Source organism: Lagenorhynchus albirostris, chromosome 8 (assembly GCF_949774975.1).
Source record: "Lagenorhynchus albirostris chromosome 8, mLagAlb1.1, whole genome shotgun sequence".
Taxonomy (NCBI): domain Eukaryota; kingdom Metazoa; phylum Chordata; class Mammalia; order Artiodactyla; family Delphinidae; genus Lagenorhynchus; species Lagenorhynchus albirostris.
This window is the reverse complement of record NC_083102.1, coordinates 88,182,688-88,202,780: the sequence shown is the minus strand read 5'-3', so window position 1 is coordinate 88,202,780 and position 20,093 is coordinate 88,182,688. Positions and strand designations below refer to the sequence as shown.

Below are 20,093 nucleotides of genomic sequence, written 5' to 3'. Positions count from 1 at the left end.
TTACTAAAATTAGGAACATGACACATAAAAGTACATAATGAATGAATGTATTCTGATTAGGTGACTTTATAAAGATAGATGCATTCATCATTACACTCCACTTATATTCATTTTATGAAATGATTATTTTCCTTGCTCAGCAGAATGATATGCACATGTATTTCAGTTAACATTTTTGTAGAAAAGGCTTTAAGTAATTACAAAGTCCCAACCAAAGAGTCCAGATTAGAGTAAACTATGATTGTGTTTATTAGATATTTATCTTGTTTGTATCTGTTATTAGTATATTTATTTTTGTTTCCTATATTTTTGGCTTATTACCCTGATAAAGACTTTTTCATTTTGTTTTTTCTTTCACAGTAAAGGAAAATATCTTCTATATAATGTGCTAGCAGTATGTAATTTTTTATCGTAAATTCATAATTTAAAATACATTCTTGTCATGTTTTCTAGACTTTCTAACTCAGGCATTGAATATTTTAAATGCCTGTGTGTGGCTATATTTCATTTCTGCTTTTATTTTTTGTTTTATTACATTAAGATTTGACAATGTATAGAAATTTTAATTTACCTTCATTCATATTTGTGACTCAGCTGGACACACTCAAAAATTGTGTTTCCCTTAGTATACTGTGGACTTACCACCAATCTCCAGTTAATCAGTCTTTCTAATTATTTAACTCTGTAATTATTCAGTTCCCACTTTATCACATTTTAAAAGGGATGTTTTTAAGTCTTTAGTTAAAATTATAGTTGTTTTATTTTCCTACTTTCATTTAATGACACAATTATACACATAATACTTATATTTATAATGTGTCTTCATATTCATTATACTCAGTATAGTTTTTTCACCATTAAATGTATATTTTACTGTTTTATGGTCATCTTAATCCTGTGTTAATGCTTTCTGCCATGAAATGTACTTCATGGGCCTTGCTGGATTTTTGTATCCACACATATGATCTTAGAACAGTGATTCCTAACCTGAGAACACCCTGTCCAAGAAGGAGGTCTTGGGGCTTCCCTGGTGGCGCAGTGGTTGAGAGTCCGCTTGCCGATGCAGGGGACACGGGTTCGTGCCCCAGTCCGGGAAGATCCCACATGCCACAGAGCGGCTAGGCCCGTTAGCCATGGCCGCTGAGCCTGCGCGTCTGGAGCCTGTGCTCCGCAATGGGAGAGGCCACAACAGTGAGAGGCCCGCGTACCGCAAAAAAAAAAAAAAAAAAAAAAAGGAGGTCTTGGAGGCCCTCTGCAATCATTTTAATATCTAAAACAGCTAAAGGAATTAATCTATTTATGTTAAGGCTATAAAGACTAATTAAGTTTCTTCACTTTTAGTTGGAAGTACATATTAGAAAATCTGGTTACCAAAAGCCCTGATCACCAATATATTCCTTGGATTAATAAAAAGAGTAAAACTAAAGTACTAGTTAATTATATTTCGGCAGATCAAATCTGCCAACACATGGACTCTGCATGGAGAAAGGAAGGATAAGTAAAATCCTTGGAGGTAAATAGGCCTTTCACAGTACTTGTTACTAAATACAGGGTTTGATTTTTAGATTTATTTAAAATATACCTTCCAGGGTAAGAAATTAGTTAATTTTTTTTGGATGTGATAACGGTATTTTTAAAAAAATATTTATTTATTTATTTATTTTGGCTACATCAGGTCTTAGTTGGGGCATGCGGGATCTTACATTGCAGCACGCGGGCTCCTCTCTAGTTGTGGCGTGCGGGTTTTTTCTCTCTAGTTGTGGTGTGCGGGCTCCAGGGCATGTGGGCTCTGTAGTTGCGGCATGCGGGCTCTCTCATTGAGGCATGCAAGCTCAATAGTTGTGGCACGCGGGCTTTGTTGCCCCGCGGCATGCGGGATCTTAGTTCCCCAACCAAGGATTGAACCCGCGTCCCCTGCACTGGAAGGCGGATTCTTTACCACTGGACAACCAGGGAAGTCCCCTGGTGGTGTGTTTTTAAAAAAGGTGTTCTTATCTTTTAGAGATACATATGAAAATATTTACCACGAAATGTATCTGAGATCTACTTCAAAATAATCACACATGGGGGTAGAGCAAAGGTTTAAATGAAACACAGTTGGTATAAGAAGCTGGGTGAGGACTTCCCTGGTAGTCCAGTCCACACTTCCAATGCAGGATGGGTGCGGGTTCAATCCCTGGTTGGGGAACTGAGATCCCATATGCCATGTGGCACAGCCAAATTTAAAAAAAAAAAAAAAAAAAGCTGGGTGATAGGCACATGGGAGTTCGTTTTACCATTCTATTCACTCTTGAATATGTTTGAAAATAAAGTATTAAATAATTTTTTAATGTATGAAATAGGTTAAAAAATGTTTCTGTTTTTATGGTTTCATAATTTATGTTTCGAAGGCACTAAAAAGGTATCAAATGTTATTCTTTTATTTTCCTTAAAGTCTTGAACTTTATTGATTTTGAAACCATTACACAATCTTAGCTTTTCGCGAGATGGCAATTACTATTCATGACATTTACCAAGTTCAGAGTCTAAAAAAGGAAAATGGTTCACTTTATAAACAACAATTTCACGAAAAGATGGCTTCTCCAGTGATTAAAATATCAGGATTATTTAACCGTTTGAGACTTGAATGAGAAAAATATGTACTTTAATCACACCTCCTAAGTTTGGCCCAACTGTGATTCTGCCTAACTTGCTTGCTACAGATTCAACAGATTTCAAAAGGCAAAACTGCTGAAGTTACTAATATATTACTTAATATAAAAGATTAACTTACAACATTGTCAGCCCAATCTGCTAGTACTGTTGAGATATAGTTCACGGCATTAAGAATTGCACAATATCGAAAGCCAAGGGAAGCTCTAGTCTCTTCTTTCATCACCTGAGTTAATCGTATCCTAAAATCATCTACTAAGTCCTTCTGTAACTCCAGGAACTGCAGCTTTCTGGAAGCTGTGGGAAGATTTTTATATCTGTCTGTGGAGAAAGTTAACAAGACATATGAAGGTTTATGGTACCATCCATGACATAGTTATAGGTTTTTCCTACTGACTGGCTTTGGTGCCTTTGTCAAAAATCGATTGACCATTCAAGTATGGATCCATTTCTAAACTCTCTAAGTACGTGGGTTTCCCAAGTATTGGTATTTGTCAAAACTCATTGATCTGTACACTAAAGATCTATGCATTTCACTGTATATGAGTTATGCTTCTAACACATTGTAAATTAACTATACTGCAATTTAAAAAGTTATATCTCAATATTTTAAAAAGGCATATGAGAAAGTTATATACCAAAACTATTCTATTTCTTCAACAAATAAATGACATTTTTTAAAAAAGAAAGGAGGAACTAGGGTAGGTTAAAAGAGATACATAGTTAAGGATTTATAGGTGAAATGCTAAGATGTCTGAAATGTTCTCTAAAATACTTCAGGGGAAAAAATCTGGATTTTGGGGGGAGAAAAACACATAATAGAAAAGTGATAGTTTTAAACCTTAGTAACAGATACCTGAGGGTTCGATATGCTACTTTTATATATATTAGAAAATTTCCATAATAAAATTTTTTTAATCAGTTTTGCTAAATTTTTTTGTATTTTAGTGTTTTTCATATCTTTCTTACAGTTAGAATATAGAATTTACTGACTGGCCTGGAATGACACCTCTTCAGGTTACTAGACAGCCCCAAGCAATGGACAAGACACTGGAGGATAATGGCAGTGAGGGCTCAGTGGCACCTGGAGAACCAGCAGGCCTGCAGTGCCCTGGGGCAACGTGGATGGCTGCAGACAAACCAGGGCTAGAGGCGGCTGGGCCACCCTCCAGCCAGAACATTCTTGCACCATAAGAAGAGGTCCTATTACTATTCCAATCCCTAAAGTTACTTTATTATTTTACTGTTCTACAATCTTTGATATATCGAGGTGAAGAAAATAATATATAAAATTTAGGTCAATCACCATTTACTGAAGACACTCAAAAAGTTGAAAGGCAAGAGATTTCAGGTAATAAAATTAAATTCTTACTTGTTTTTATGTAACGATTCAGGAATTTTCCCCTCATGGAAACTAATGTTTAAGATCTTATTTAGATTACTAAAAATCTAAAAGCTGGAATGCTGTGCTAGAGTTCTGCCAAAATAGAAACTGAATTTGAAGGTATTACAATAACCACTATATATTTTGTCAAACTACTTGAAAAGTACCATGTGAAGAATCAGTACTTTCATTGACTTTTTAAAATTTTATGTATTGAAGTATAGTTGATTTACAACGTTGTATTTAATTTCTGTTATACAGCAAAGTGACTCAGTTATACATATATACATTCTTTTTCATATTCTTTTCCATTATGGTTTATCACATAATGGAATCCATCCCCCCACCCCCCCCCACCCCTTGGCAACCACAAGTCTGTTGAGAGTCAGTACTTTTAAAAAAAAACAAAGTTGTATCTTAAAAGACTATACTTACCAGTTATAACCAAGAGTAGTGTCATAAACGTCTCTGCACAATCTGGAACTTTCATCTCATCCACATCAGTGATATCCTTATATTGGGATATCCAGGCAGCTTCTGACGAGAGCATTGAGTCCATTTTTTGAAGAGCAACTGATAAGCAGGAAAAAGGATTATGTCAAACAACTAGTTACAGATTGTTACATTACAAATTCCTAATCTTTCAACTCATAATCTCTTAGGAATGGTAACTTTTCATGAAAAAATAAATCTATAACCTCCTACTAGTTGTACTATATTTAACGTGCTCTATTCTAGGGTTAAATAAGATATTTTACTTCTCCCTGCCGTACCTACCCCAAATCTTCAAAATAGTTACACTCACTAGACAAGCCACATCCAATATGATTCCAGCAAGAACAGAAATACTATACGTAAAATCTATAAAACAGTTAACTATATACTGTACTGGCTTGAATATTCTACCCTAGAAACCTGTAGAGTGCAATTCTGGGAAAAACTGAAGCTTGATGGGAAGAAAAGAAAATAAGATGATCTCTGAAGGCAACTTGGTAAACCCTAACCAAGAAAAATATAGATGGCTCTAGTTTCTACCCAGAACTGGAGAAAACTTATATACGCAAAAAGAGGCATCTCTCCCCACCCCACAGCCACGTGAGCACTTACATTTTCTCTCCACAGTCAACCATCTCTGAAAACAGGTCTCTTCTGACAGAATATGCATACAATTAGCAAAAGTGCTGGGATAGCCATGAACGCTGTGTAGTTCTCTTTCAAACAAAAGCACCTCATCCACCAAATGACAGAAGAGACTGTCATCATAGAGCAGACAAGGAATATCAGCAGCTAACTTTTCAAGAACCAGCATCATAAGGCCCCGAGAAAATTCAAGCTACAAAAATATACATAAGCATAAGGTAATGAAAATGACAAGTTATTCATGGACACCTACAACTCTAAAACGGAAATGCTTTGGACAAAGTCTCTTACCCTTGCATTCACCGAAGAGCCTACTTTGTCTAATATTGGCTGAATCTTCTCATCCAGAAACTGAGTGTGGTTCCCAATCCACATAAGTACCTGAGCCAAGTACCATTCGGGCTGAGGAAGGAGGTAAACAGTTTGAATTCTTAAGTCATTCCAACTGCAAAGTTACAGTTAAATGTCTCTATTTATTGTAGACACACAGTACTTACAAAAATTAGTTGAAAATTCCTATATGTAAGAGCACAGTTTCTACTCTGAACTTTAAATTCATGCAAGGCTTAATAATCAAATGTTTCCCAATGTACTCCCAATAAATTTCAATAATGTGGCTTATGTCAGTAAACTCATAAATTTACAATGCCATAAATATTTAAAACCTAGTACTTTAGAAATATGTAAAGTATAAATATTATATATTTTTTTGAAATAACATTCCAAAATAATTTCTAAACATGACCATCTTCTGTTTTGTTTTTTCAAAACCTAAATTAGGAAAAAAAATTTGGCTGGTCTGCATTACAAGAAATACAAATGCTTTAAAACAGGTATAATTATAGAAGAGTAATATAAGTATGCAGCTTTTTAAACTGTCCCTAGAGATGATTCTATAAACCTTCCAAGTTTTGCTGGACAGGAATTCTAAAACATTTACTGAAAGGTAAAACCCTGCTGTGTGCTAGATGCTGGGAATACAGAAATGAAAAAGGGGCAGTAGCTACTCTCGGGGGCTGCATAGTTCAGGCTTCATGTCATAGTACTAGGACCACTGGAACCACACTTCAGGAAGCAACAATATAACTCACAATTTTCTTACTTCAAATGATCACTGCCTCTCTACAGTTTAGGTTTATTGTTTTGTCTCACTTACACTTACTAACAGGTTCTACTTTTCTTTCCACCAACACCCCATCCAAAAAAGGAGGAGACCCATGAAGTACAAAAGAACAAGCTGAATTTAAGAACCAGAAATCCATTGTCACTCTACTCCCTTCCTATACAGATGTAACTGCCTATCCCTTGATTCCTTTAATATTCTATAAAGCCTATAAACTCATTTATAGATGACACATACAATGCCTGGTGTAATCTGGCATTTAATAACATTTACTTCAAAACACCGAGAAATTAAGAATATATATTTTAAAAATAAAACATGACCCTATTACAAAAAAAAAAAAACTTACCGAATCCCTCTGCTACTTGCACTGCATTAGATGTAGCAAGACTCAAGAATAGTATCCACCCCCTAGCAACTCCCAAGGTTATAATTCTCAACAAATTCAATCAAATTTCATTGAAAACCGTTGTCAGTGATTGTTTTTCTGATCAAATTAAAGAAAAAAATCTCAACAGTATGCCCAGTACACATGGGTATAGTCCCTCAACTAAAATGTTGGTGATAATTTCCTCAAAGCCATTCCTGTCACTTATCCCCATACTTTGTCTTACACAGCTACAAATCATTTTAGCATCAGCACTTCTACTCAAAAACTAATGCTCTACTATCTTTTGATTCTCACTTTTCTTTCTGATATATTTATAAACCTGAAGGAGCAATCTGCACAGTGGAACACATGTAGAGCCAGTTGTAAAAAGTGCCACAGCAAATGCTACAGCATACCCCAGGGGAAACTTCAGAAACTGGTCAGATGATGTGCTAGTGAGTGAGCTGATTCCTACAACAAATCAACACAAGTCCCAAAATATATCTATAAAGGGTAGTGGCAAAACAGGAATTTAGCTCTTCAGAGAAAAACAGAAATGTGAATAGAATCAGATTTTAACTCAAAGCAGCAGAAGTACAGAAAGCCTTAACATTTGCTATTAATAAAAACCAAGGGCAAGAATTGGCAAAGCACACCTTGCTTATAACATTAGTTTGTCGGTTCCCTCTGAAGTGATACCTGAACCTCTTTTGAAGGGGAGTCAGCATAATCTGGATGGGCAGGATGACAGCAGGGGATGCAGGAAGAGAGTATTTTTCTGGAAGTTGTTTTGTCTCAGTAAGTAATTCATCTCTGACATAGTCAAGTCAAGGAAAAAGAAAAGCATATGTATATGTGTGTATATACACACACACACGTATATGTATGTATACACACATACGTATGTGTATGTATATACACACACACGTATATGTATACACACATTTTTCCAAGAGACATATATGATACTAAGTAAAATTAATTATAATACAGATAATATGTAGTCTAACTTTACATTACATGACTTCAGTAAAAAGTACATGAAAAATGTTATTAGAATTAATCTGTCTTTCCTAAAATAAAGAATAATAAGTAGTAAGGAAACATATTCAAGTAATCGTGCTATTAAATTAGTACTAAGTTACTAAGGTTTCTTCCCAATTGCCCATTTTTTTGATTGTCCCATGAGACCTATATGTGATGCAAACTTTTACAGTCATGCATTTCAGAACTCCTCACAGCCCTCCCACCCACATGCAATTTATGTGGAAGGAGAACAGTCCATGGGAATACAGAGATCAAGTCCAAACCCACTACTCCCTGGCCACTTTCAGAAAGCTTTACTCTCTGGTCACTTTACTCTCTGGCCACAAATCCACTCTAGAAAAAAGAAATTTTAGTGAGTTTTAACTCCAACAAAGATACGAGGTTTGTAGTTTCAGGAGCTGAGAAAATAGTGTCTCCAAGTTACTGTATATCTCAGGGGCACTGGCTGGTCGACTTATGCCAACAGTTTGAGACTGAGGGGGTGCGATGAATGGCCAATGAAGCTGTGCTAAAATTTCCTCAAAGTCACTGTAACAGAAAAGTGACACAAATATTACAGTAAAATACCGTGAGCACCAAATATCCATCTGAAAGCAATTACCATGAAATATGGATAAATTTCTTGCCTTGTAAGCTTGTCCTTGAGAATTTTATGCCAGAATTTAACAGTGGCTCTCATGAAACCAAGAAGATGAGTACAGGATGATTCCTGAAGCTTGATGTCAAGTTCTGCCATAGAGACCAGAGTAGAAGCTGCCTCTGGGACATTATTGGTCATCAGATACTGCTGAATGTTATCACTGCAAAACAAGGCAAAACAAACTGTAAAGACAGTTTGTCCACAATAATTCCAAATGTGGAAAAACTGCTGTTTCCTCCTGCTTTATAAAGCTACATCCAAGAAAGAAGGAAGCGCCACCTTGTAGTGGCTTTTTTACCTGATACGCAAGTCTCTGGGAGCCTGGAGTCCTCAAATTCAGCATCCTTCTAAGAACAGTGGCCTGTGTTCAGGATACCTCCCTCCACCTTTCCCTTCCCACCCCTCCCAAGGTAAAAGAATTTTCCTTTGTCACATTCCCTCAGGCACCACTCATTTCTAATAAATCTGTCTTTGACAGAAGTCTGTCATATCTTAATCCAAAGGGGAGAATGTGGGTGGCATCTGGTAAGGTCAAATATGGTAGACTTCAATTTTTACCTACTTTGCCCAGCTAAACTGGATTATAGGAAACTTAGGGAGGTGGCACCTCAGAGTCTAGTCCTTTCAAGTTACTGTTAGCCAAGTTGCAGACAAAATTTAAGGTAAGCTCTACAGCAAGGGTAGCAAACTCAAATGCCTCGCAAGGCCTGATGGGCACAGTAAATGAAAAAAGCAAAGTGGGCGGGGACTAGGACAAGCTAAAAAGCACATACCCCATCCTAAGGCTCCAGCCAAGTGCTGCCACACTGGAGTGTAGGTCCAATGTAGCCAAATCTTAAAATTTTTCAAGAGAATCCAGAAATCAAGATTTCCATGTAAAATCAAACCAATTAATCAAATTCTTTAAAAGAAGCCAAATACAACCTATCTTCAGGATTCATTCAGCCCATGACTACCATTTTGCATATTGGCTAAATAAAACAAAACATTTAAAACTGAAATGTTTCTTTTGATGAAAATAACATTCCATATCTTAAGCCAGAATAGGAACAAAATTTAACCTTTTCAATAATTAATCTCAGTTCAGGGGTCGAAAGTGCTCTCCCTCTAGGCAGCCTGTGTACATCCTACCCAGGCCTGGCCACTTTGCTAGGTGAGAGTAAGCTGGGACTCTCATCCCCTGCTGAGTGCCACGCTTCGGTTACGCTGCTGGGTGGGCACAGCACCCTCAAGCGCAGGAATGTGTACTGCCACCCTGCCCATCTCCACTATGCACTAGTACTTTCCCTTCTCCCTCCAACACGAGCGGCCTTTGTTTTCCACCATCACTGCTTCAGGCCTCAACAATCATACTAATCTCATGTGTGTATTATTCTATTTCTGACAGCCCTTTTGGCCTTCCCCTAGGCTCATTCTCTCATTTTTCGTTCTTCTCCTTTCCTAGTCATTCTTACTAAGTTTTTTAACAGATTTTGTCTTGTTTTTTAAATTTTTCATTTATTTATTTACTTATTGGCTGTGTTGGGTCTTCATTGCTGCGTGCAGGCTTCTCCCCAGTTGTGGTGAGCGGGGGCTACTCTTCGTTGCAGTGCGAGGGCTTCTCATTGTGGTGGCTTCTCTCGTTGCGGAGCACGGGCTCTAGGTGCATGGGCTTCAGTAGTTGTGGCACGCGGCCTCAGGAGTTGTGGCTCGTGGGCTCTAGAGCGCAGGCTCAGTAGTTGTGGCGCAGGGACTTAGTTGCTCTGCAGCATGTGGGATCTTCCCAGACTAGGGCACGAACCCTGTCCCCTGCATTGGCAGGTGGCTTCTTAACCACTGCGCCACCAGGGAAGTCCCCAGATTTTGTCTTTTATAGCTATTTTCAGAATTTAAATCATGAAACCAAAAAATCTACCAATGTAGGCAGAAATGTTAATATAGCTTGTTTGAAAGGCAATACCAGACACTCACAATCAACTACCAGTGATATGTATTTAATTCAAAAAGAGTTACAATAGACCCTTGAGGAACATGGGTTTGAAGTGCACGAGTCCACTTATACACTGATTTTTTTCAGTAGTAAATACTACAGTAGTACACAATCCCTGGTTGGTTGAATCCGTGAATGTGGAGCTAAGGATAGGGAGGAATCGTGGATACAGAGGGCTGACTATGAGTTGGATGCAGATTTGACAGCTGAGGAGAGCTGATGCTCCTAACCCCTGCGTTGTTCAGGTGTCCACTGTATTTCTTTATTTTCCCCTATTCAAAAGCAGCAGGACTCTGTTTTTCATCTAATAATAAATACTGTGTAGCTCTTCTTAGGTAATACCCACTGAAAAAAATTCAAATTATAGAGAAAGCAATCCATTTCATTAAGTGACCGTCTCTAAAAGGTAAAAGAGGAATATTACCACACTGATGAGATGGCATTATAATCATTTTTATCATGTGTTCACAATATAACTATAGGACTTAAAACTTTTTACTTGGATTACTTTCTTTCAAACGCAAATTAAGCTCCCTTAAAAGTTTATGTTCATTCATAATAAAGGAAAAGAATCATTATCATAATGCTATTTTCGTAACTGGTAAAATCACATTATTATAATCTTTAATTAACTCAATTATTTAATGGCATGCACGTACTCTCTAAGACATAGCCTCAAAGGAAAATAATAATTATGAGAACAAGGAGGCCTATTTTACCTCAGTTCTTCAATTTGTGAAATCCATTTAAGATAAGCAAGATGCCGTTCAATCTCTTCAATTTGGTTAATCATGGCTCCGAGATCTTCTATCCAGGGCTGTGCAGTCAGCAGATGGCTGTTAATGGAACTGAAGAGATGGCTTTCTTGCTCCAGAAAGTGATTAAGGAATTGCTTTGATTCTTCTGCATTTTTTAAGGCACTCTGAATTCTTTTAGGGATTTCTGATGAAACTGTAAGTACCTGCCCATACCAAAAACAAACAAAAAATAAAAAACAGCAGCAATCAGATAAGATTCTCATTTTTTTCTCTTTTTTATTAGTTACCTTCAAAATGCATGTTTGTTCTAATAGAAATGAAAATTGTCATTTAAAAGCTTCAAAAGAAACGTTGGGTTTCGGCATCCTGTACTAACCAAACCTCAACATGAAATGCTCTATGTGGAGGTGTGTAGGGAGGGCCCCCAGTAAACATCTTTGGATCTACCATCATGAAGCTCAGCACTTTCAGAGGGTCCAGCCAAAGAACATTTACCTGCTTTATCTACTAATAATTTTCTTTCAGAAACAAATGAGACTCTGATACTAAAAGTCTGGGTAACTATTTGCAAAAGTTCCCCAGGTGATTCTGATTTAAGCCCAGATTGAGAAGGAACTATTGACTTGGTAAGATGATACCCAGGTAATGCCTTTAGATATGATATTTATTAAATAAATTTTTCTTACAGCAGATGGAAAAACATATACAAATATCAGGCATCAGTACACTATGATAAGAATATTATAAAGGAATTTCAATTTAATCAACACTGATTAGACACTCTATACCAGGCACTGTGCTAGGGTCTGACAGATAAATTAGACACAGCATCTGCCCTTAAGCTCAGCTGGTATGGAAGAGAGATGTAGGCAAACCTTCAACAGTGGGATTAGTGCAATAAAAGAGATGCCAGGTGTAATGGTGTACGAAGGCAGTGCTTCCCAGACTTGAACATGCATAGGAATCACCTAGAGATCTGGTTATAGTGCAGATTCAGACTTAATAGGCCTGAAGTAGGGACTGAGATTCTGCATTTCTTACAAGTTCCCACATTTTGAGTAGAAGGTTTTGGGGTGCAAGGCAATTGTGCTTGCATGGCTCATGCACAGACCTTTGCAGGTTGGGTGGAAATTTTTAGGGAAGTTTGCGCCACCAGGGAAGTCCCCCACTGGATTTTTTAAAACATTATTTCAGGTAATATGTTTATTATAAAAAGAAAAAAACTTGAAAATACAAAAAGATATAAAGAAATCACTTGTGGGACTTCCCTGGGGGCACAGCGGTTAAGAATCCGCCTGCCAATGCAGGGGACACGGGTTTGAGCCCTGGTCCAGGAAGATCCCACATGCCGCGGAGCAACTAAGCCCATGTGCCACAACTACTGAGCCTGAGCTCTAGAGCCCGCGAGCCACAACTACTGAGCCCGTGTGCCACAACTACTGAAACCCGGCACCTAGAGCCCATGCTCCGCAACAAGAGAAGCCACCGCAATGAGAAGCCTGAGCACCGCAACGAAGAGTAGCCCCGGCTCACTGCAACTAGAGAAAGCCTGCTCACAGCAATGAAGACCCAACACAGGCTAAATAAATAAATAAATAAATAAATTTATTAAAGAAGAAAAAAAGAAAATAAATCACTTATTAACCAACCACCCAGAAATAACCATTATTATAATGTTATACTTATTTTAATGTTTTCTCCCTATGTGTGCATATATAAAAAAATTGGAATGATAGTGTTGTAACATTTTGGTATCCCATGAATTTACTTTTAAAAGCACATTAAAAGTCATTGTATGAAAATGTCAGACATAAATGTCAGACATAAATCATTATCAGTAGGAACTTTCTCTTTTACATAATTTGTAAAACACCTAGCACATTGTAGGTCCTTAAAACCTATTAAGCAGTTTTAAATGATTAGACTGTTTGTCACAATCTATATTTTCAAAAATGCCTATATATTAATGGTTATATTTACATTATATTATAATGAGTATAGTACTGATATTGTTTCAATGAGTTTTAATACTTGCCTGTTCTTCTAACTGCATTTTACTTTCTGTCATCTGTTCTATGAGTTTATCAAGTTTCTTTAAAGATTTAAGGTCATTTCCGACTTCCTTTTCTATAAATACCGCCACATAGGAAGGGAGATCACCGTTATCTGTACTTTCACAGACTGGTTGGTTTCCAACGACAGCTGCAATATTTATGTCACCTAAAATAAAAGAATAACAATTACTCAACACCACCAAGTACTATGGAGTTAAAGGAAATGCAAAAGATATACAAGGCAACATATCTACTTTCAAAAGTTAAAGAACACTACCTATATATGGCATTTTTGTATATATAGTACTTGTGTGTATATGTATATATACACACATACACAAAAATACCCTAATGAATATAGTGTGTGTAAATGAATATATGTATATATACATACACACTATATTTTATATATTTATATAAAGCAGTCAGCCCTCCACATCCATGAATTCAACCGACTGCAGATAAAAAAAAAGTTTTTTAAATCCAAAAAGTTCCGAAAAGCAAAATGAATTTGCCATGCTCCAGTAACTATTTACATAGCATTTGCATTGTATGCAAAACTATTATTATTAGCATTAGGCATTAAGTAACCTAGAGATGATTTAAAGCACACAGAGGATATGTGTAGGTTACGGGCAAATACTATGCCATTTTATATAAAGGACTTGAGCATCCAGGGATCTTGATATTCGCAGAGGTCCTGGAACCAATGCCCCATGGATACCAATGGATGAGTGTATATATTTATATATATATGGGTATATATATGCATATAAATACACATACGCACGCACACACACACACACAAATACCCAAATGAATAGCTATAAAGCAATCTATCGATCAAGTACTACTGTAAAATGCTTAAGAGCTTAGGAAATTCTGAGTGAAAGAAAAATTACTAAACTCTGTCCTAGTACCCACAGGTTGCAATAGATGTTGGCATGACAGTGCAGTTAGAAACAGAACTAAACTTTTCTAGACAACTGTGTATCTTAAGAATCTTTTATTACTGAGGGGAAAAAGGTCAAATCTGATTCTGCTGATGCAGCTTTTATTAAATTATTAATATATTTTCAAAATTTGCAAGGAATCAGATGGTATAGTCTAGAATAACACCAAAGGAGGACTCTGGTTTTAAAATGTTTAAAAAAAAAAAGAAACAAAAAAGGTATTGAAAGATCTCAAGTATATGAAAAAAATCTGAAAGGGAGAGCAATGAGTAAAAACTCCTCCTGATATAAGAGTAAAAGAGTTTTAAAAGCTTCAGAAGCGATTGTACAAAGATGTCCATTTCAGGGACTTCCCTGGTGGCACAGTGGTTAAGAGTTCGCCTGACAATGCAGGGGACACAGGTTCGAGCCCTGGTCCAGGAAGATCCCACATGCTGTAGAGCAACTAAGCCCATGAGCCACAACTTCTGAGCCCACACGCCTAGAGCCCGTGCTCCACAACAAGAGAAGCCACCGCAATGAGAAGCCCGCCCACCGCAACGAAGAGTAACCCCCGCCTGCCACAACAAGAGAAAGGCCGTGCACAGCAACAAAGACCCAACACAGCCAAAAAAAATTTTTTTTAATAATAAAAATAAATTAATTATAAAAAAAAGATGTCCATTTCAGAAACGGAAAAAAAAAAAAGAAATTTGAGAGAAAACGCATTACCAGGAAAACTCAAAATGACTAATGCAACCACTAAATTGTACAATCTAAAGTGAGATTCTTCCCATGGCAAATAAACTAGAATTGGCCAGTTCATATTGGACTTATTAAATATGACAAAAACAGGTGATTTGGAACCCTCTTAAGAAAAGTGGTAGCAGAGGCAACATGTACTATAGCAGAACACACAATACCCAGTGAAAACAGGAACGCTATGTAGCTTTGCTCTCATCCCACCAAGTATGTGAAATTTCCCAGAGTCCACTCCTTATTCTATGCTTGAAAGTCGATCATTTCCTGTAGTTCACAAGTCAGTTTTTCACTCTGCAGGAGTCTATACCTTCTTCCACTATCCAGAATATTTAAGACATAATTAAGCAATTTAAGTTACCTTGAATTCTTTGTGGAATGAGGGAAGATTCAAATATATAAATTTAAAAATTCTGATTTTTATTTAAACAAAACACTTAAAACAAATTTCTAGTAAACAATCCACTTCAAAGGCAATTAAATTATTTTCCATGGTCCTACATTTGTGGGCCAACAGCACTGCTCCTCTCTTGCAGAGTATCTCTACCTACACTTTTGCTGATGATCTGTGCCAGCATGGCTTTCTGAATGTGCCCTGAACCCAAGAAACCTGAAGGCTCAAAGCAGTTTCTTGACAAAGACCCACAGCCGGCTGCCATGTCCTTCTCCTACTCCCACCCCCATGTGCTAAGATGAACTGCTTCCTTTTGAAGTGTGTTTCCATGTGTAAGCTACTCCTTTTGGTTACTTATGGTTTCCTTCTTCCTGAAAAGTTTAGGAAACCTGAAGTTTGGGTCAAACTTTATAATGGTAACTCCATGTCACTGTGCAGCCATTAAGTTCCCTGATATTAAACACGCTCAAGGGACTTCCCTGGTGGTGCAGTGGTTAAGACTCTGTGCTGCCAATGCAGGGGCCCCGGGTTTGATCCCTAGCCAGGGAACTAGATCCCACATGCACACCACAACTGAGAGTTCACATGCCACAACTAAGGAGCCCACATGCCATAGCTAAGGAGCCAGTGAGCCGCAGCTAAGGTGCCCGCCTGCCGCAACTAAGACCTGGCGCAACCAAAATTTTAAAAAAAATTTTTTTAAATAAAAAAATAAACCACGCTCAACTCTAGTAAGTCCACAACTTGAATGATTCCACATACAGGGTTTAATCTCCCTAGAGATGAGTTGTACCTAGAAATTTAAAAAACAAACAAAAAACAAGATACTGTAAAAATTCAGAGTAATAGCCATTGAACTCCAAATGAAAATAAATACTATAAAATAAGGGCCCTGAGAAAAAGAGAGTAGAGTTCATAGAAACCAAACATTAGAATAAACCTGAACATACAGTGCATTTCTCTACTTCAGGTTTGCCTGTAGGATTTGGTTGTCTCTAAACAAACCATTAATGGTTTGTTAAAAGTTTGACTGTACTAGTATATATTTCGTTACAAGGACTACAACAATTTCTAAAAAACAAAACAAACAAAAAAACAAACAAGATGTGTACATGAGAGATAAAGCTGGGGCAACAATACAGAACCTCCTGAGAGCTCTGCTAGTTGGACTTCACCTCTGTTCTTCCTTGGAGCTGCCCTTGTAGAAGTGGCTCTTTACCAAAAATAAAGCGTTTTTCTTTTTTTTTTTTTTAATTGAAGTATAGTTGCTATACAATATTATATGTTACAGGTGTACAGTATAGTGATTCACAATTTTTAAAGGTTATGCTCCATTTGTAATTATAAAACATTGGCTATATTCCCCACATCGTACAATATATCCTCATAGCTTTTTTTAAAAATTTTTATTGGAGCATAGTTGATTTACAATGTTGTATTAGTTTCAGGTGTACAGCAAAGTGAATCAGTTATACATAAACATATATCCACTCTTTTTTAGATTCTTTCCCATATAGGTCATTACAGAGTACTGAGAGAGTTCCCTGTGCTATACAGTAGGTCCTTATTAGTTATCTATTTTATATATAGTACGGTTTATATGTCAATCCCAATCTCCCAACGTATCCCTTCCTCCCCCTCCCCCCCGGTAACCATAAGTTAGTTTTCTACATCTGTGAGTCTATTTCTGTTTTGTAAATAAGTTCGTTTGTACCATTTCTTTATGTTCCATACATAAGCAATATCACATGATATTTGTCTTTCTCTGACTTACTTCACTCAGTGCTTATTTTATACATAATAGTTTGTAATTCTAAATCCCCTACCCCTATATTGCCCCTCCCCGCTTCCCTCTCCCCACTGGTAACCACTAGTTTGTTCTCTGTATCTGTGAGTCTGCTCAAAAATAAAGTTTTAAGGAAACAGCAGTGAAAGGCAAGAGGTTATAATCAGCCTCATTAAAAAACAACAGTCACTTCTGACAAAATGAAGATAAGAATATCTAGATAAAGATATGCCTAAATGCAAAATGTAACTACAAGAGATTAACTTAATATATACCAGTATTTAGTACTGTGTATGTTCCCCTCCCCCAGGCCTTAAAAAAACCAAATTTTCCTTTGTTCTCTTCAATTTATAAGAATTAAAAGCTTCTTCACATGCAATGAGAACGAGTAGCTCACTGGTAGGTAGACGTGAAACTAGTAAGAGTCTATGCCTCAACTTCCCTACTATAAATTCTAACATTTGCCCAGCCTACACTCCAAGGTTGTAAATGGGACTAAAATCCATGTTTCCTGAATTTCAAAACAATATTCTTATTTTCTTCTCCTTCAGATACGATCAGAATTGGCTGGTCTGCATCAAACTTTATTACTACAGGACTCCATCTACTATTAAGTACAGGAGTCACAATGTTGACCTTTTTTTTTTTTTTTTTTTTTTTTTTTTGCGGTACGCAGGCCTCTCACTGTTGTGGACTTCACTGGCGGTCCAGTGGTTAAGACACCATGCTTCCACCGCAGGGGGCACTGGTTTGATCCCTAGTCGGGGAACTTAGATCCCGCATGTCTCGGGGTGTGGCCAAAAGAAAAACAAACAAACAAAAAAACAAAAAAAACCCACGAACTACACGTCAAGTGGCCCAGGCTCTTCCACCGATAAATTTTTTTTTTTTTTTCGCGGTACGCGGGCCTTTCACTGTTGTGGCCTCTCCCGTTACGGAGCACAGGCTCCGGACGCGCAGGCTCAGCGGCCATGGCTCACGGGCCTAGCCGCTCCGCGGCATGTGGGATCTTCCCGGACCGGGGCACGAACCCGTGTCCCCTGCATCGGCAGTTGGACTCTCAACCACTGTGCCACTGGGGAAGCCCACAATGTCGACTTTTTAAATTTATCTTATATAAAACATGTGAGTTGTGTGGTGTATCTGCAGACACAGAGGCAGGACTATGTGCAGAGGGAATGTTTTGTGAAGATAAGCTTGCTGTAGCTTAGGGAGTAAATTCTATCTTCACCTTTTACAAAAAATTATACTCTTTTGATTTAACCATTTAAATGCAGCATAGTACATTCTTAGTCAAATGATATTCTTCAAAATGACACAATGGTGATTTGGGGGGGGGTTAATGGCTCTCCTTTCCTCTATTTTTTGTAAAGAGCACTTCCAATTGGAAAGAAAGTGACCAAGCCAACAAAGGAGGGTCTACGGCTCAGTGGCATCAACTTCCCAGGCATCTGAATGGGGCAAAGGTGGAAATGGGAAGGGTTAAACTGCATGATATGAGGTACTCTCAAAGCCTTTAAGGAAAAGGGGCTAACTTGTGGCAGCTGTGACTGTCAAGTGCTATGAAGTACTCAGAGCTTTCTTTCTGAGGCAGCTTGCAGCAACAGGCAATGTTAAGGGCAAGTCTAACTCCTAAAGCCAATATGGTAACACAAGCACCCTTTCTGTTACTACTACTCATTCCCAGACTATTTGCCGTGACGAGAAGAACCAAAAACCCTCTGATGGAACAGCTGTGCCATGCTTCCCGCTTCCTCTCCCAGTAAATTTCACTTCAAAAGGCCCTCAAGATTCCTTGACTTCCAAAATCTTGCCACATTTAGCTTATAGAAGTAAAATACCAAATGTCCACCCCCTGGTGTATGCTCCTGTCCTAGGAAGGAAATGGAGATAGTGACCTTTTCCCTATCCAGTTCAAGATCCAGGAACCAAGTTATCTGTTGTGCTCTTCCCAGATCAACGATTACCTGCAAATTCACTGAAGGTAAATACAACTGAACAATGATCATTTGACTCCTTTGAATGCAACTAAGGTGGTGGTCATCTCTCCTAGATCATTAGCCCCTCGAAATTCCTGATGCTTAATAAGTTGATGCTTCACTGAAGTAACAGGCAGGCCCCAATTACTCTGAATCCAGTATGAAGGGCAGCACTGGAGTGAAACCACAGAAGTTCCTGCACTAGGTAGGGCACAGGAAGTGCTCTTCTCCAAATCATCCCATATTTTACCATCCGGAAAGGCAAAAATATGTGTATGATGATAATCAGTATTTAATACAGAAAGAGAAAAAGAGATGCTTCATCTAAAAGATAACAGGCTAAGACCCTTCTCGATGCAGACCCTTGAGGGCAGAGTTTTGGAGAGATGGCTGGGTAGAAAGTGCTAAGGTGTTTGGAGTCCGCTTACTTTTCTCCTTGATGTTCTTCCTTTGGTCACCGTTTTCAGAGCAGCACTAGAAGGAGATCAGGTGTGACAAACACATTAAGACTGAAGTGATAGGTGGAACTCGCACAGGGTTCCCAGAGGGCATCCACTGGAAGACAACAAGGTCCCAGCCCCCTCCCTCTGGGGCCTTCCTGAGAGGTCAGGATCTGGAGGTTCTAAAACGGGCCACCTCCCTGGGGCCACCACTGCCACCTCTCCAGGCCCGGCCTCCAGGGCCACCTCCCCAGAATGACCTGTGTCATCTCACCGGGATCACCAGAGCCACCGCACTGGGACCACCTCCCCCGGGAAGTCTTTGCCACCTCACCAGAGTTGCAAGAGTCATCTCCCCCGGGCCACCGCAACCGCGTCCCCAGGCCGCCAAGGCCACTTCATCGAGGCACCCTCCCCTGGGAGATCTGTGCCACCTCACTGGGCCACCAGTGTCCCCGCCCCGGGCCATAAGGGCCGCCTCACCCGGGTTGCCGGCGCCTTGCCGAAATCGCCGGCCAGGAGCATCCTGCCTCCGCGCGAGTCCTCGGCTCCTTGCGCAGCCAGCGTGGCCAATGGACTCCGGCTCCGGCCAGTGATCAGACACCAGTAGGGCTTCGAGACCGTAGCTCCCAGAGCCACAGCAACTTCCTCTGCCGTCTCTCTGGT

At 38.6% G+C, this 20,093-nt stretch overlaps 1 protein-coding gene across 4 annotated transcripts in view; it reads right to left on the bottom strand.

Annotated features, from left to right (window-relative positions):
- The window catches only part of RINT1 (RAD50 interactor 1), a 25,350-nt gene extending 5,257 nt beyond the window's left edge, over nt 1-20,093 (bottom strand). Inside the window, exons 1-11 of one of the 4 annotated variants that reach the window (XM_060157261.1) lie at nt 19,911-20,093; nt 19,416-19,461; nt 13,119-13,303; nt 11,045-11,286; nt 8,343-8,516; nt 8,095-8,244; nt 7,326-7,482; nt 5,468-5,578; nt 5,144-5,369; nt 4,472-4,609; nt 2,774-2,973 (exon numbers count right to left, since the gene is read on the bottom strand). In XM_060157261.1, the coding sequence (XP_060013244.1) occupies nt 2,774-2,973; nt 4,472-4,609; nt 5,144-5,369; nt 5,468-5,578; nt 7,326-7,482; nt 8,095-8,244; nt 8,343-8,516; nt 11,045-11,286; nt 13,119-13,303; nt 19,416-19,461; nt 19,911-19,952 (1,671 nt within the window). In that variant the 5' untranslated portion in view covers nt 19,953-20,093. Of the gene's footprint in view, nt 1-2,773; nt 2,974-4,471; nt 4,610-5,143; nt 5,370-5,467; nt 5,579-7,325; nt 7,491-8,094; nt 8,245-8,342; nt 8,517-11,044; nt 11,287-13,118; nt 13,304-19,415; nt 19,462-19,910 lie in introns of those variants that run through there. The other 3 variants (XM_060157262.1, XM_060157263.1, XM_060157264.1) reach the window with 3 other exon arrangements.